At 35.9% G+C, this 15566-nt stretch overlaps 1 protein-coding gene across 6 annotated transcripts in view; it reads right to left on the reverse strand.

The window, feature by feature from the left end:
• Positions 1-15566, reverse strand: part of MGA (MAX dimerization protein MGA) — a 148383-nt gene that overhangs the window by 16204 nt on the left and 116613 nt on the right. For 2 of the 6 annotated variants that reach the window (XM_054565560.1, XM_054565559.1), the window contains 6 exons: positions 13892-14062; positions 13202-13274; positions 8565-9082; positions 6084-6381; positions 4115-4741; positions 159-449 (listed from right to left, as the gene is read on the reverse strand). In XM_054565560.1, the coding sequence (XP_054421535.1) occupies positions 159-449; positions 4115-4741; positions 6084-6381; positions 8565-9082; positions 13202-13274; positions 13892-14062 (1978 nt within the window). Of the gene's footprint in view, positions 1-158; positions 450-4114; positions 4742-6083; positions 6382-8564; positions 9083-13201; positions 13275-13891; positions 14063-15566 lie in introns of those variants that run through there. The other 4 variants (XM_054565563.1, XM_054565564.1, XM_054565562.1 and 1 more) reach the window with 4 other exon arrangements.

Below are 15566 nucleotides of genomic sequence, written 5' to 3' on the forward strand. Positions count from 1 at the left end.
AATCACCATTGCCCATATCAAGACTTCCAAGTTATGCTTTCCTTTTTTGGACATGTGACTTTAAAAGACTAAGAGGACCAAACCTGGTGTATTAACATATCATATGGCCAAATAACTCAACAGAAGAAAAACTCATAAAATGATCTCCAATTTTATACCTGGGTTCCGAAACATGACAGGCTGTAAGTTGGGCTGGGTATTAGAGCTTCGAAGCTGATGTAAAGGGAGGAGCTGGACAATCTGCCCATTAGGGTGCCTGAAAAGGTTCATTCCACTTGGGCTCCTAATAGGCTGCAAAACCATCCGATGTCCTGGAAGTTGTGTGTTTGAGACAGGTCTAAGAGTAGGGGAACCCTGATGCACTGGAATCAACAATAATCGAGGTCCGGCACGTTTCACTGGGTTAGGAGAAACCTGCGGAGTAGCAACTGGAATCTGAGGGGCATTTTCTGAAAAACAGGAAATAGAAACATATTATCAGAATTTCCTTTTAATACGTGTAGGAAAAAAATTATGACATAGGATCTGACCATGCTACAAATAACTTCTGATTTGAATATAAAATTGGTGAAATCCTATACATCTTGGACACACTATTTAATAGTCCTTTGGTTGACAACAATTTATCTTAAACCTAAATATTAACCAGACATTACAGAGCCTTACATTTAGGCTGATTAAAAAAAAGAAAGCATCAATTGTCAGGAGGTGCATTTAAAAAGATAATGCTACCTAATGTAAAACATGAGTAGGCCTCTAAATCTGGATTGTCATTAAAGCTAAAGAGATCATTCATGATAAAATTCTCTTCAACTTTAAAATTCAGGCTGTTAACACTTACTGGATTTATGACTTAGTTTCACACGTCATATTCAAATAAGATAAAGCCAAGGACTAAAAATCATGAAGTATAAAAAATTTCTTGGCTTTTAAAATTCACTGTCAAATAAGAAAAGTGTAAAGATTTGTGAAAATTATTTTTCATAAAGAAAAAAATACATACCCCCCCAAAATGGAATGAAATTAAGAGACATCAAAGTAGCAGGGAAATAAAGCCTGGTTAGGAAGAGGCAAAAGATAGTTTTAAAACAAACAGAAAAAGCAAAAACTTAATCCAGAAGATGTGAATTAAGAGATTTAAAACCTTAATAGTACCTAAAGATGCACTTTAATGCTTGGAAGAGATTTCAGAAATACTAAAGACATGGAAAAAAATATGTAAATAATCTACAGATAGATTTTTGGCCATGGAGATAAAGAGGTAGGAATAATAATAATAATAAGCATGAATGAAACTGGCCTAACATTACCATTCAGATAGTGGAATTATCTAACATTATTAATAAATCTTTTCATTACTTTGTCATTAAATAATAGAAAAATCAACAAACCAAACAACATAAAGATTTAGTTTAAGATATAATACTCTATCTGATAACCACTCTGCCCATGAAACATACCGAATTTCTAAAAGAAAGTCATGTTCCTGCCCTGGTTGGTGTAGCACAGTGGATTGAGCATGGGCCTGTGAACCAAAGGGTCACCGGTGTGATTCCCAGTCAGGGTACATGCCTGGGTTGAGGGTCAGGTCCCCAGTTGGGGGCATGGGAGGGGCAACCACACACTGATGTTTCTCTCCTTCTCTTTCTCCTTCCCTTCCTCTCTCCAAAAATAAATTTTAAAAAAGAAAGAGAAAGAGATGAAGAAAGAAAGTCATTTTCTTAACATTTACATCACAAAGTATATATAGAGGATCCATGACTTCTCTTGAAAATGAAATAAAACACAACCACCAAAATGTTTATGAAAAAATAGCGTACAAAAAAAAAAATTCACCTATTTTATGTGAATTAAAAAACATGATAAAGCATTAATTTCCTTAACATTTCTATTTAGTTTTAGAAAGTGATTTGAAATTAAATTACTCCGAGACTAAAAGCAGCCTTTAATACACATGTTAACAGCATTGTTTATTGAAATGTGGAAGGAGAAAGAGAAAAAAGAAGGGAAGGTAAATGAAAAAGCACACCTATCTAAATGCCTGAGTTTAGACTCTCTGTGAACCTAGAACAAAATTACACACTTCCTTAGACGTAACAGTTATCTGAGTTAGCTACATTTGTAAATAAGCAGATTAGAAAATCTGTTAACATTAGTATTTACTCAAGTGGTATTAGAGAAGATGATAGGTTTTAGGTGGTGTATGAATATAAAATAACATCACATTGTCGAAAAGTAATTTCCTTTTCAAACTTAATCTTTTGATTTTATACAAAAGTACCAGACTCTGATGCTATGTCTTTAACATTATGCCAGCATTTTCTAGCTTTCTACATGAACAGAGAGAAGACCACATGCTAAAAACACATTATAGTAGCTGGCTAGAATTTGTTTCCAGTGCATTTATTTATAGGGTTAACCTCTATTTTAGCAAGGAATGTTGGTTTCCAATTACAGTAAGATTGCTCCTTTTAAAAATAAACTTAAGTAAACAAATTAGTTGATTTAAATAAAAAAATTAAGTCAATATAGTACAAATAGGAATGACAGCAACATACATGAATGTATGAGTAACTAAAATTAGAAAAACAATGAATTACAAAAAGCTCAATGACTATAATTTCATGACAGAACTAAAAATATAAAGAAAGGTTAGAATCACTATGGTTTAGAAAACATACGCCCATATTATGCCATGTATAATGCCCACTTTTTGCCCAAAATTTTGAGAGAAAAGTAAGGGTGTGCATTATACATAGGTATGATGATTACATGCCATGGATATAATAGTCCTGTGTATAATGAGCAGCAAACATGGGCACACATTATGCACAAGAGCGCATATACATGGGAAAATAGAGTAAATCTTGAGATTCAATAGTAAATCAAAAAAGCAGCTTCATCAACAATCTCATTTCCAAAGTGATATACTAAACTAACCATTTTTATGCGCTCATTAGGGGGAGAAGTAGAATACAAACACATTTAATATTGTGATTCCTTTTCCTTTCAACAGAACTTCAACTTATAAACTAACTCCCAAGTCACTTCTTTCCTAAAATATCAACAGGGATTTGGACCATGTCACTAAAGGCAAAAGTACTTAGTAGTATAAGTATCAATAACCAAGAAAGAACTGCTGTTGGCTATTTATTTCCCCTTAAAGCCCACAAAGTCTCTCTCTTTCCACAGTAATTCCTCTCTGAGTACACTGAGAAAACTACTTTCTTTAGTTGGTTAAATTAAAATAGAGAATTACCAAAGTCTAAAATATTCCTATTTCAAATTCACTTAACCTCAGCCAACAAGGAAGCTTTTTTAACTACAAAGTTGATAAACATAAAATATTAGAGTCCTAAGCAAAGAAATATGCCTCCCTATTTCTATTTCTATTAGTTCATGTATAATACTTAAGTAGAACAACATCAATAATATACGGGAGTTGGACTGATTCACAAGTGATTATTTACTAGGCAAGGGGACCTAGAAATTTAACCTTCAGCAAAGACAACAAGGTACCTTCAGCTTGACTGCAGCATGAGCAGAAGCCTGCAATCTTTTTTTAATGAAAAATATGCACCAACCCACCCCCAAAAATGGAGTGTCCCTACATGTGGGTGCTCTTCTCAGAGATGCGCATCCCTAGCTCTCAGTACACAACACACTGCACTTCTCCCTGTGTCCATCTTAATAGCTGCTCTCCTGGCTCACAGCTCCACTCTCATATGAATTATTTCTGTACCCTTCAGCTACCATTTCCATTCTTATGTTTCTGAGTATTTTTATTATCTTGAAGTAATCTCCAGCCCCACTAAACCATCTGTCAAAGCTGTTCAATTTATTTCCAATATACCATTTATGGTTTTTAATATTGCTCTAGTAACAAAGTTGTATACATTTTTCAGTGATTTGTCCTAACCCTGTATTAACCATGAGCTCTATTGTTTTTAGTGTTGTTTTGCAGAATGCAAAGATTTTCAGGAATACATGTATCATGTTATAGCAGAAACACCTACACCTACATTGTTACCCTGATATATCTATAGTCCTATCACAACCATAAAGTTATATAAACAGCTGTATAGTAAACCAGCTAGTAACATCTAGGCCTTACCTGGTCTCTGGCTCACTGGTGGACTCCCATCAATTCCTGAGAGTATAATGGGAACAGAGCCAAGAGATGAAGTTGGTGTGGTCACCATGGAGGAAGATGCAGCTGTGGTCACCACGACTATGGAGGTGGAGGCAGTGGAAGCAACAGGAAGAGTTATGGTTGGAGGAGATGTTACCAAAGACTTAGGAAAAGTAACTGAAGCCACAGGGGTAGTTATCCCAGTCGTTTTGATAAGGTTCACAGTGGCTGTAGACTGGGGAGATGTTACAGGGGTGCTGGTATTAGTTTCAGAGACCTCAACAACCCCTGCAGTGGTGGCACCAGAAGGATAAGTAGTTTCTTTAGTTCCCATGTCAGAAATAGCAGTCATAGGTGTCACAGCAGTAACATTCTCTAAAAATACTTGAGGGGTGGTAGTAGTGACAGCAGCAGTCACAGGGCTGCACACCTGGACTGCCTCAGAAGAAACCACAGGTGTGACGACCATTACTGGAGAAGGTCTGATACTGAACTTCTGTGGCCCTGTTAGGGGTTGGGGTGTGCTAACTCCAGGTATCTTCTGCTGCAGGGCTCCAACTTTACTCATCACAAACTGTGTGAACACACCACCAGGAGAGGGTCGAGCCGCTGCAAATAAAAATTTGCAGGTCAAAAATCTTCAGTTCTCATATCTTATCCTCTTAGTGATTGTGTTAACCAACATTTATTGTGTGCACCACTGGATCAATTTCTTACAGGTACTAACTGGTACTACCTACCTGCATCATACGTGTCAATTTCCATATACAGAAACCAACACTTCCCTCAACTCACACCAAACTTCATATTTTAACAAGAACGGGATTAAAATTGAGTATCCCTACTAAAAATCTTTATCTACACAATAGAGCCAAATTGCCAGGACACTAAAAAGACAATAAAGCAGCACACAACTTCTAACAGATAAAGTAATGAGATTTTTCCCCCCTAATTTTAAAACTTATTTCTACCACTTCCTCTACCTGTCCCAGCACCTCTACACCTCTTTATTGCAGTCTTCTTATGAGACAGTTAAGTTTTATGTATTTCTAAACTGTATGAAGACATTTTTCGTGAGAGGGCAGAATAAGACTGTTTATTTTTAAAATCACCACTAATTTTAAAGACTATACTTTCAGGGATCATTTCTATAGTTCGTTACCACTACTTCTAAAAAAAGAGGTAAAATGGGTTCTTTTTAAGGCAAACAATGCCTATCGCTCCATCTTCACACAACTCCAGCATTCAGCCAGAGACTTCAATTTTCTATTAGAGGAAAAAATACAGTAATTGACAATTTAACTTAACATTCCAGAAGATTTAAAACACCACAAAGAGAAATTCAATAAACCAACCATATATCCTCTCAATGCTAAAACACAAATGCTTTCAAGAAAGTAACTTATTATAGGCTCTAGCACTAAAATGTTAAGCAAAATAGGTTTTTCATTCACAGAACAGGGATGAATAGAATAAAGCAATGTTTCCAAAATCATGCTTTACAAGAGCCACCTATACTTTAAGCCTATACTAACTCAACCCACTTTGATTCTGCTTGCTCTACGATTTCCTAAGTTCAAGGCAGATACATATATGATTGGTACCAGTCCTCATATTAAATTAGGAAAAGTATTTAAGAATATTATCTTCCCTTTTTAAAATTAAAATTAAAAAAATTTAAAATCTAATTCTTCTCTACATTAAAAGTCTAAAAGTCTGGGAAATAACTGTTAAACTAACGAGTTCAATTCATCTAATATTACAGGTGATCAGAAGAGTTCCCAAAAAGTTTAAAAAAAAATTTTTTTTGAGCAAGATAGACATTGAGAGTAAGAATAATGCCAAATTCTTTGTCTTATTTTTACAACCTCCATACCGTATCCACTGGCCCAGCACCAAGTCACATGCCTTTCCAAAACATATGTATCTCTCTCTCTCTCCCCCAACTTACCAATTGGTCTTTTTGCTGGGACAAATGCCTTCAGATTCTTCCCAGGGCGATTTGTTGTAGTGCCGGAGGAGGATGCCATTTTGGAATTGGATGTTGAAGGCAACAGGGTACGAGGTTTCCTGGATGCAGCCACCTTGGCATTGGATGCTACCTTGGAGATGACAGTACTGAGGGTTGAGAGGTCCAGGACTGAGGGTCGCAACCTGCCTGTGATATAAGCAGCTAGCCTATTGGCTGGATGCAATGCCCCCATCTGTCCCAATAGCAACTTAGCCTGCGGGTAACTCTTACCATTAACCTGAAACAAGTGGCAAAGAGAAATTCTGTAAAGATAAAATTCTCTTGCTAACTCATCTCCCTTGACAGGGGTTTCATTTTTACAAGGTTTTAAAAGTCTATTTTTCAGATTTAAAGGGGAAAAAATGGACTTTTCCCATTTAGTATAATCTGAGTACTTAAGAGGTGAAAAGAAAATGCCATCATCTGATATCCTGACCTAAGCTTTCATTTTGGTAATTTGGAAACAGAGAATCTTAAAAATTCATCATATTTGCATCCTAGAAATGTAAAAGACCGTCAAATCTAAGGAATCATCCAATTGTTTTATTTGTCAATAAGCAATTCTGGTTAAGTTACTAACAATCACAGGGGGGGCGGGGGGGGGAATGACTGTGTTCTCCAGAATTTCTCTGATGAGATCAGAGAGGAACAACAAAGCCCTTTCACAAGGGTCCTTTCAAACTATCTTCCACATCTTGGAAATATTCAGTAAGTCTACAATAAGCTAAGTTACAAAGTCACCTCCATTTTCAGTTTCTAAAAATTCAACTTTGCAGGTGTTTTCTTCATCTCTTAGATAAAACTCAGGCTCAAGATAAACACTAGTAAAAACTCACTGTAAATTCTTGAAAGAAAATCAATGAAGGAAGTAAAGAATTTTTCTCTACAGCCTGAGTTTACAGACTGCCTACTTTGGGCAGCAGAATAGTTTCTTTAAAAAAAAGAAACAAAAACTTCCCAAGTTTCTTGCCCATGTTCTCTAAGTCATAATGCTGGATGACTAAAGAAGACATTCCTTTTTTGTTTCTCCTTTACATCACTTAAAAAGAAGAGGGCGTAGAGTGAGGTGGAGAAGCTCAAATTCTCCAAATTAATAAAGAACTGTTGAGGAGAATCGTTACTGCCAAGCTACTCTCTCTTCAAAGACACAAACTTAATTACTCTTTGCTACTTAAGTAAAATTGTGTTTATTCCCAGACAGATCAGCAATGTCTTTGCCCTTGTTTGGTATAAAAAATGCTATCATTCCATCTTGAAGTAAACTTAACTTCACAGTTTTTCAGGCCCTGTGGTGTCCAGATCAGATATCCCTAATCTGCTTCTTTGGGACTTGCTCTGAAGACTACTCAGCAGCTTCCCCAAAACTACAGAGTACCCTGGCTGCTTATGCAAATTCACATTTTATGGTGGTTCTCTGAGTCCCAGACAGGAGAAAAGAACACAAAATTTCTGTGCCTGTATTTCAGAGAGACTAGTCTCTCAAGAAATTATCTCAGATAAGTCTCTGCTCTCAAAGTATCAGTTAATAAATAAAGAGAAACCACTGTTCTCATCATCATTAAAGACTTTAAGAAATAGCAACAGAAGCAGTTATATAAAACCACCAAAAATAAACTGCAATAAAAAGATTTTTAGCTAAGTAGATCGTCCATATTATCATTGGTATAGTTCTTAGCCCAGAGCAGTGATCAAGCTAATAAAGTCAAGTAACCTCAGCAATAATGTCTGACACATCCACACATTTGCTATGTGGATATAAAAGTACATTTGATGTCTCTGAGCAAGAGGAGAAAACCTTTTTGATTATGATTACATTTTAATTCAGAACTTCTCTTTCCAAAGGATTTTCTACATGCCAGGTTAATTTTACTGCCTGAATTACTGAACAGTAAGGATAGAGATATTTGTCCTACAACAATGATTATACTGGCAAAAACCCTACAAACCATGTAAAGAAAAAATACTTAAGAAACTATGGCTCATTTTTTAAAATTTTATGTTTTTGAGTAACACCTTACTAAATTAAAATTTTCTGCCATTTTCCAAACATATACTGCCTATTTTAAAATCAATTTCACCTTGTTTTATTTTGAAAGCTTTCTGCTAATAATCCCAAGAACTAACCTGAACTCCTCACTATCCTCACTTGGTTTACAAAGTATCACTAGAGCCCAGATAATGAAGTTTAAGAGTAACAATTTTCTGAGAAGACTAGGCTCTACATTTGTTTACAAATGTGCTAAAACTTCAGTCTAGGTATGAATCTAACCTAGGCCTATTACAAAAAGAGATAATGATTTTGTTACCCAGTTCCCAGGAAATGTGAAGATAAATGATATAAGGCCCACAAAGGGCTCTGAAAAATAAAGATGTTACCTAAATACAAAAAGTTGCTGCACCCAGATTAAAGATAATTCTCACCTGGATAAGCCCAGATGTGCTTGAACTGGGTTTACGTTTATAGGCCACAAGCTTTCCTGCAGGAGAAAGCCCTGCATAAAAGGGCAGACCTTTGCCTCCATGTAATCTCTCCCTCACTGAATCCAGGGCATCTGTCTGCACAGGAGAGATATCATCCATTTTCCCAGGGGATAATGGACCATCAGGAGTCTCTGATCCAGATTTCTCAGCCATATCATCTTGGTCTTGACATGATGGCATAGAGATTTTCACACGAGAAGAATAAACAGGGGGGTTCTTCTCACCCCGGCTCTTTCGCTGAGAAGCCAACTCAATGATGAAGCTGCCCACCTTAAGTGATTGTGGCATGTTGCTATTGATGTGCTGAGATAAGATGCTCAAAATCTTGTTCCTATCCTCCTCCCAGTTGCAGTCTGAGATGATTTCTATCAGTTTGGTGGGACCACCAGGTGACCTCTGATGCACATAGGAGGTAGAAGAGGATTCCCCTTCGTTACAGGAAGACTTCCAGCTCTTTTCTGATAAAGAATTGAAAGATATTTCTGCATCACAGCATTTTATACTCAACTTTGAAATACTTTCCCTAAGATCTCAGAAAAATGTCAGGCGTACAAAAATGTGACAGCTGCCCAGGGTCCCATTCCCATATATTTTCAGTAATCATTTAACACTCATAATTTGGGAGTTTTCCAGGAAAAAGAAAGATTCAAGAGAATCAGATGATAATAGTCCTCACTACCTGCAACCTAGGCTTTCTAATAAAAAGGGAGTTCCACTTAAGACTGCTCTAAAAATTCATAAATATTACATGAGAAAGTGTTATCTTGCAAACAAAGCATAACCTATAAAAGCAAGGTTAAAGCTTACTCAGTAGTTTAGTGTTCTGCTACCCATATAGGCAAAGCAAAGATACTCGCCAGATGTTCTGTAACATGTGATAGGCAGTCAATCCTAAAAAATAGCAAGACAGATAGTGTTTTGGTTTTTTTAAATACTGCACCGTACTTCTAATTTCTACTGGAAACACTTTTGAATCACTCTGTATTTTTACTTCTGAATTACTTTTGTACATCTAGATATGATTGCTCCACTTCCACACTGTGTGCACAATCACTCAACTCACCATGTTTTATATTCATGGCAACACGTTAACTAGATGTCCATTTCATTAGAACCTAAACTTTTACAGCAGAGCCCCTCAACCAAAGTTCTACAGTTACAGGTATGTCAGGATATAGATCCTGCCCAGCAGAGTCCTCAGTTTACCTCAGTGTGCTATAAAAACATTTTTACCTTTTTTGTGTGTATAATGCCATTTTTTTTTAAAAGTTGGAAACCACTGCTGCTTAACTGTCTAAAGTGTTAGGAAACAAAACCAAAAACAAATAGTTAACTCCCTAGACATTACCTCTCATCAAATTTGGCAGTAGCCTCTGCTAGATAAATCAGTGATATTCCTTCCTTTCTCCCTTTACATTTTTCCAACAACAGCAGCTACTGAGAACCTGAGGGAAAATTTCAACAGCTAATGATACCAATGTGGATTGAGGTTTGAAAAGTAGTTTAAAAAAGAAAATCACTAACAAGACAGGAATGTCTATTTCTACCACTCTTATTCGACAGTGTTGAAGTCCTAGCCATAGCAATCACACAAGGAAAAGAAATAAAAGGCATCCAAATTGGAAAGGAAGAAGTGAAACTGTCATTATTTGCAAATGACATGATCCTGTGTAAAGGGAACCATACAGATTCCACCAAAAAAACCTACCAGAACTGATAAACTGGTAAGTAAAATAGCAGGATACACGGACCCCCCCAAAAATTCAGAAATCGGTTGCATTTTTATACACCAATAATGAACTATCAGAAAGGGAAACTAAGAAAATCATGTTTTTTCTTAGAAAAATCATTTTTCTAAGAAAAAATGCCTAAAAAAATAAAAAATAAAAAAAATAAAAAGGCCCTGGCTAGTGTGGCTCAGTGGATAGAGTGCCAGCCTGAGAACCAGAGTTGCCAGTTCAATTCCCAGTCAGGGCATATGTCTTGATTAGGGGCTGGGTCCTCAGATGGGAGTGTGCGAGAGGCAACCACACACTGATGTTTCTCTCCCTCTCGTTCTCCCTCCCTTCCCCTCTAAAAATAAGTAAATAAAATATTTATAAATAAATAAGATAGCTAGGAATAAATGTAACCAAGTAGGTAAAAGACCGATGCTCAGACAATTATAAGACACTGAAGAAAAAATTGAAGATACTGATAAATGGAGCATATACTATGTTCATGGATAAAAAAATTACCATCATTAAAATGTCCATACTACCCAAAGCAATCTATAGATTCAACATAATTCCTATCAAAATACCAATGGCATTTTTCACAGAACCAGAGCTAATTATCCAAAAATTTATATGGAACCACAGTAATCTTGAGGAAGAACAAAGTTGGAAATATCATACTACCTGATATCAAACTATACAAATCTAGAGAAATCAAAATAGCATGGTACTGGCATTAAACAGACACATGAATCAAAGGAAAATAGAAAGCCCAGAAATAAAACCATGCCTATACAAGCAAGTAATATTTGACAAAGGAGACAAGTACATACAATGAGGTAAAGACAGTGTACTCAATAACAGTTTGGGTAAATTTGAACAGTTACGGTGAAAAAAAATGAAACTAGACCACCTTCTTACGCCATATGCAAAAATAAACTCAGAATGTATTAAAGATTTAAATATAAGATTCTAAACCATAAAATTCCTTGAAGAAAACATACACAGTAAAACCTGACATTTCCATTAATATTATTTTTTTCTGACATATCTCCTTGGGCAAGGGAAGCAAAAGAAAAAATAAATAAGCCTACATCAAGCTAAAAAACTTTTGAACAGCAAAGTAAACTACCAACAAAATAAAAAGACAACCTGCTGAATGAAAGAAGATAATATACTCTGGTTTCTCTTCAGATCATATAAATATTTTGCCTTTTACTGAAAGAAGATATTCACCAATGATACATCCAATAAGGGGTTAATAGCCAAAATACAGAGTGGGGCAAAAGCAGGTTTACAGTTGTTGGTATGGAAAATAATAAATAAATAATAATTCAAGAATAAGCCCTGGCTGGTGTGGCTCAGTGGACTGAGTGCCGACCTGTGAACCAAAGGGCCACTGATTTGATTCCCAGTCAGGGCACGTCCTGGGTTGTGGGTTGGGTGCCCAGTTGGGGGCATGCAAGAGGCAACCACACAGCGATGTTTCTCTCCCTCTCTCCCTCCCTTCCCCTCTCTCTGAGAATAAATAAAATCTTTAAACAAACAAACAAAAAAGAATAAATTCTGTGTTTCACAACACGACGTACTCACAACAATAAACCTACTTTTGTCCCACCCTGTATATAAGGAACTCATACGACTCAATACCAAAAAAATAAAATAAAAAAATAAAATACGAGCGGAGGACCTAAACAGACACTTCTCCAAAAATGATATACAGATGGCCAATAGACACATGAAAAAAGGCTCAATGTCATTAATTGTCATAGAAATGCAAGTAAAACCACAATGAGATATCACCTCACACCTGGCGGAATGGTTATTATCAATATATCAACAAACAACAAGTGTTGGTAAGGATGTGCTGGTGGCAATACAGACTGATGCAGCCACTGTGGAAAACAGTATGGAGGTTCCTCAAAATATTAAAAATGGAACTGCCTTATGACCCAGCAATTCCACTCTGGGTCTGTATCTGAAAAACCCAAAACACTAATTCAAAAAAGTATGTGCATCCACATACTCGCTACAGTGTTATTTACAACAGCCAAGACATGGAAGTATCCCAGTTGCCCATTCACAGACAAGTGGATAAAAAGGTTGTGGTACATACATATCTACAATAGAATATTACTCAGCTTTAAAAAAGAATGAAACCTTACCATTTCCAACAGCATGGACGGACCTAAAAGGCATTATGCTAAAGTGAAATAAGTCAGTCAGAGAAAGACAAATACCGTATGATTTCACTTACATGTGGACTCTTAAAGAACAAAATAAACAAAAAATTGAAATGGACTCAGATACAAAAAACAGACTGATGGCAGAGAGGGAAAAGGCTTGGAGGGTTAAGTAAAAAAAAAAGTGAAGGGATTAGAGAATATAAATTGGTAGTTATGAAACAGTCACAAGGATATAAAGTACAGCATAGGGAATACAGTCAATAATATTGTAAGATCTATGTATGGTGCCAGGTGGGTACTAGAAATATCAGGAGAAACACTTTGTAAAGTCTATGATTGTCTAACCACTATGCTGTACACCTGAAATATACAAAATAATATTAAATGTAAACTGCAATTGAAAAATAAAATTTTAAAAAATGAAGAAAATCACTGACCTCATCCTAAATGCCTCTTATGACAACATACCACAGCAATGAGTGAATTTTATTTCTTAAAACAGGAGATAAACCAAATTACAGGAAAAAACTTATCTATCATCTTTATTTTTAGCAGAAGCTAGAAACAGGACAGGTCAACATATTCTGGGTTGGTAGTTTTGGTTTTCTCTCGTATTTATTATAATCCACACCTACATAATTACTATGAACTGAAAAGATCTAGCTTTCATACTGACCTTGTGATTTATCAGGATCATCCTCCAGATCACAAGTAATTGGTTTCAAGGGCTGCTGTTCAGCATCAAGCTCCTGAAGAAAAGAACAACACAGAAATACTTCAATTCAACACATCTAGTATCAACAGACTAAGACATAAATATTAAATCTCTAAAAAAGTCTGACATAGTAAAAAGATTTAACTGGCAACAGCTTCACTTCTATTACATTGCTGCACCACTATCATATTCTATAGCTCTTAACAAAAACAAGCAGACTTGCTCTGCAGTAATATTCTTCATAGTGACTGAGTCACTAAGAAAATAAATTACATTGTATTTTATAGTATATTCTAGTAAAGAAGGAAAAAATAGGCTGTTTAATGGGCCAAGCTTCAGTTATTTGGAAATTTCACCAATGTGAAAAGATGCAAAACCTAACAACTACAGATAAATAAATTAATTAAAACTAGAAATGTTTAAACTTTAAAAAATTACTCCAACATTAAAAAGAGTAATACTTTTTAAAACCCTGATAAACTATTTTCTAGAATAGGTACACAGAGAAACAAGTGCATTGATATACACATCAAGTAAGCCTTCTCTGCCCCACAAGAATTACTCTAAATTATTCTGATAGTAATGCAAAATTTAATACCAGAAAGAGGAAACTGGAAGTTAAAAAGAAAAATTATGCAATAAGTAATTCACCTTTGCACTATAGTTCTTGGGACTAGAATGACATGAGCTAGGCTGCTGAAATGATGGGGATGGTGACAGCTGTGTCTGTTCCTCCTTTTTTCGTTCATATACTCGAACTCGGGCACAAGTCATCATACTTTCAAAGTACAAGTAGACGGGATCCTTGTCCTCTTCTCGAATCTGTAAGTTTCATACAACAAAACATTCCAAATACTGGAGAGAAAAGTATTGCCTCCTAGACTCTAAAAAAGGCAAAGGATGTTTAATTTTCCTTTCTATTACAACACCTGAAATTTAAAAAGAAAGCTTTAAAGTTAAATAGTACAAATACAGTTCATATGTGTTGAATCTGTGAACAATTAGAAAGGGCAATCAGAAAGAGTAAGATTCTCTATCAAGAAATTTCAGATTCAGTGTGGTTCAGTGGATTGAGTGCCAGCCCGCAAACCAAAGAGCTGCCGGTTTGATTCCCAGTCAGGACACATGCCTGGGTTTCAGGCCAGGTCCTCAGTAGGGTATGTGCAAGAGACAATCACACACTGATGTTTCTCTCCCTCTTTCTCCCCCTACTTCTCCTCTAAAAATAAATAAATAAAATCTTAAAAAAAGAAATTTCAGATCACACCAGAGAAGTGTTTCTCAAATAATCTGTGGTGAAGAATACATTTCTTAATACCAGTCTCATATACACTAATATCTTTGTAAAATACAAAGTCACTAGAAAAACACAAACCTAACTTTTTAATGTTAATAGATTTAAATGACTATCAACTTACTATAAAAGTTTCTGAATATATACTCTTATTTTCTGTATGTACTTATTTTATCACAGACTGGTGTAACAGCTTAAATCAGCACTGATACAGAGACCCACTAAACAGCACTGCACTAAAGAATCTTTCTTCAATTACATGAACTGAGAAGACTGAAATGGAGTTAATAATCAGAAATGCTTAACAGCTCTTTTACCTATCAGTCTTAACATAGACATAATATATCAACTGTTTTTTTAAATCTTGAACTTTACTTCTTGCTTTAAGAAGATGAGTTACTTTTTAAAGCTTTTTCTTAATGGTTTTCTACTAATAACATGTACTACATCTCAATTACTCAATATAGGAATCAGAGTTTGTTTTTTCTTAAATCCTCAACAGAGGACTTTTTTTTTTATCCCATTGCTTTTAGAGAGAGAGAGATAAGAAGGGAGAGAGAGAAACATCAACTGACAGAGAACTATCGACTGGTTGCCTTCTGCAAATGCCCTGACTGGGGACCACACTGGTAACCTAGGCATGTGCCCCAACAGAAAACTGAGGTACCAGCATCTAAACCAATTAAATCAGAAAGAAGACGGCTTACAGGCATATTACCTGAAAGAAAAATGATTCACAAAATACAAACCGAAGATTTGGATGAAACCCATCATCTTTACAATGATTTTTGCAACTTGCAGTAAGATGAAACTCCAGCCCCGACCAGTGTGGCTCAGTTGGTTGGTCATCGTCCCACAAAATGAAGAGTCAACGGTTCAATTCCCAGTCACAGCATATGCCTGGGTTGCAGGTTTGGTCCCCAGTCAGAACAGGTACAAGAGGCAACCAACTGATGTTGCTCTTGCACACTGATGCTTCTGTCCCTCTCTTTCTCCCTCCTTTCCCCTCTTCCTAAAACTAAATTTAAAAAA

Source organism: Pteronotus mesoamericanus, unplaced genomic scaffold (genome assembly GCF_021234165.1).
Source record: "Pteronotus mesoamericanus isolate MK-2021 breed Mesoamerican mustached bat unplaced genomic scaffold, CSHL_Meso_final contig_164, whole genome shotgun sequence".
Lineage (NCBI taxonomy): Eukaryota > Metazoa > Chordata > Mammalia > Chiroptera > Mormoopidae > Pteronotus > Pteronotus mesoamericanus.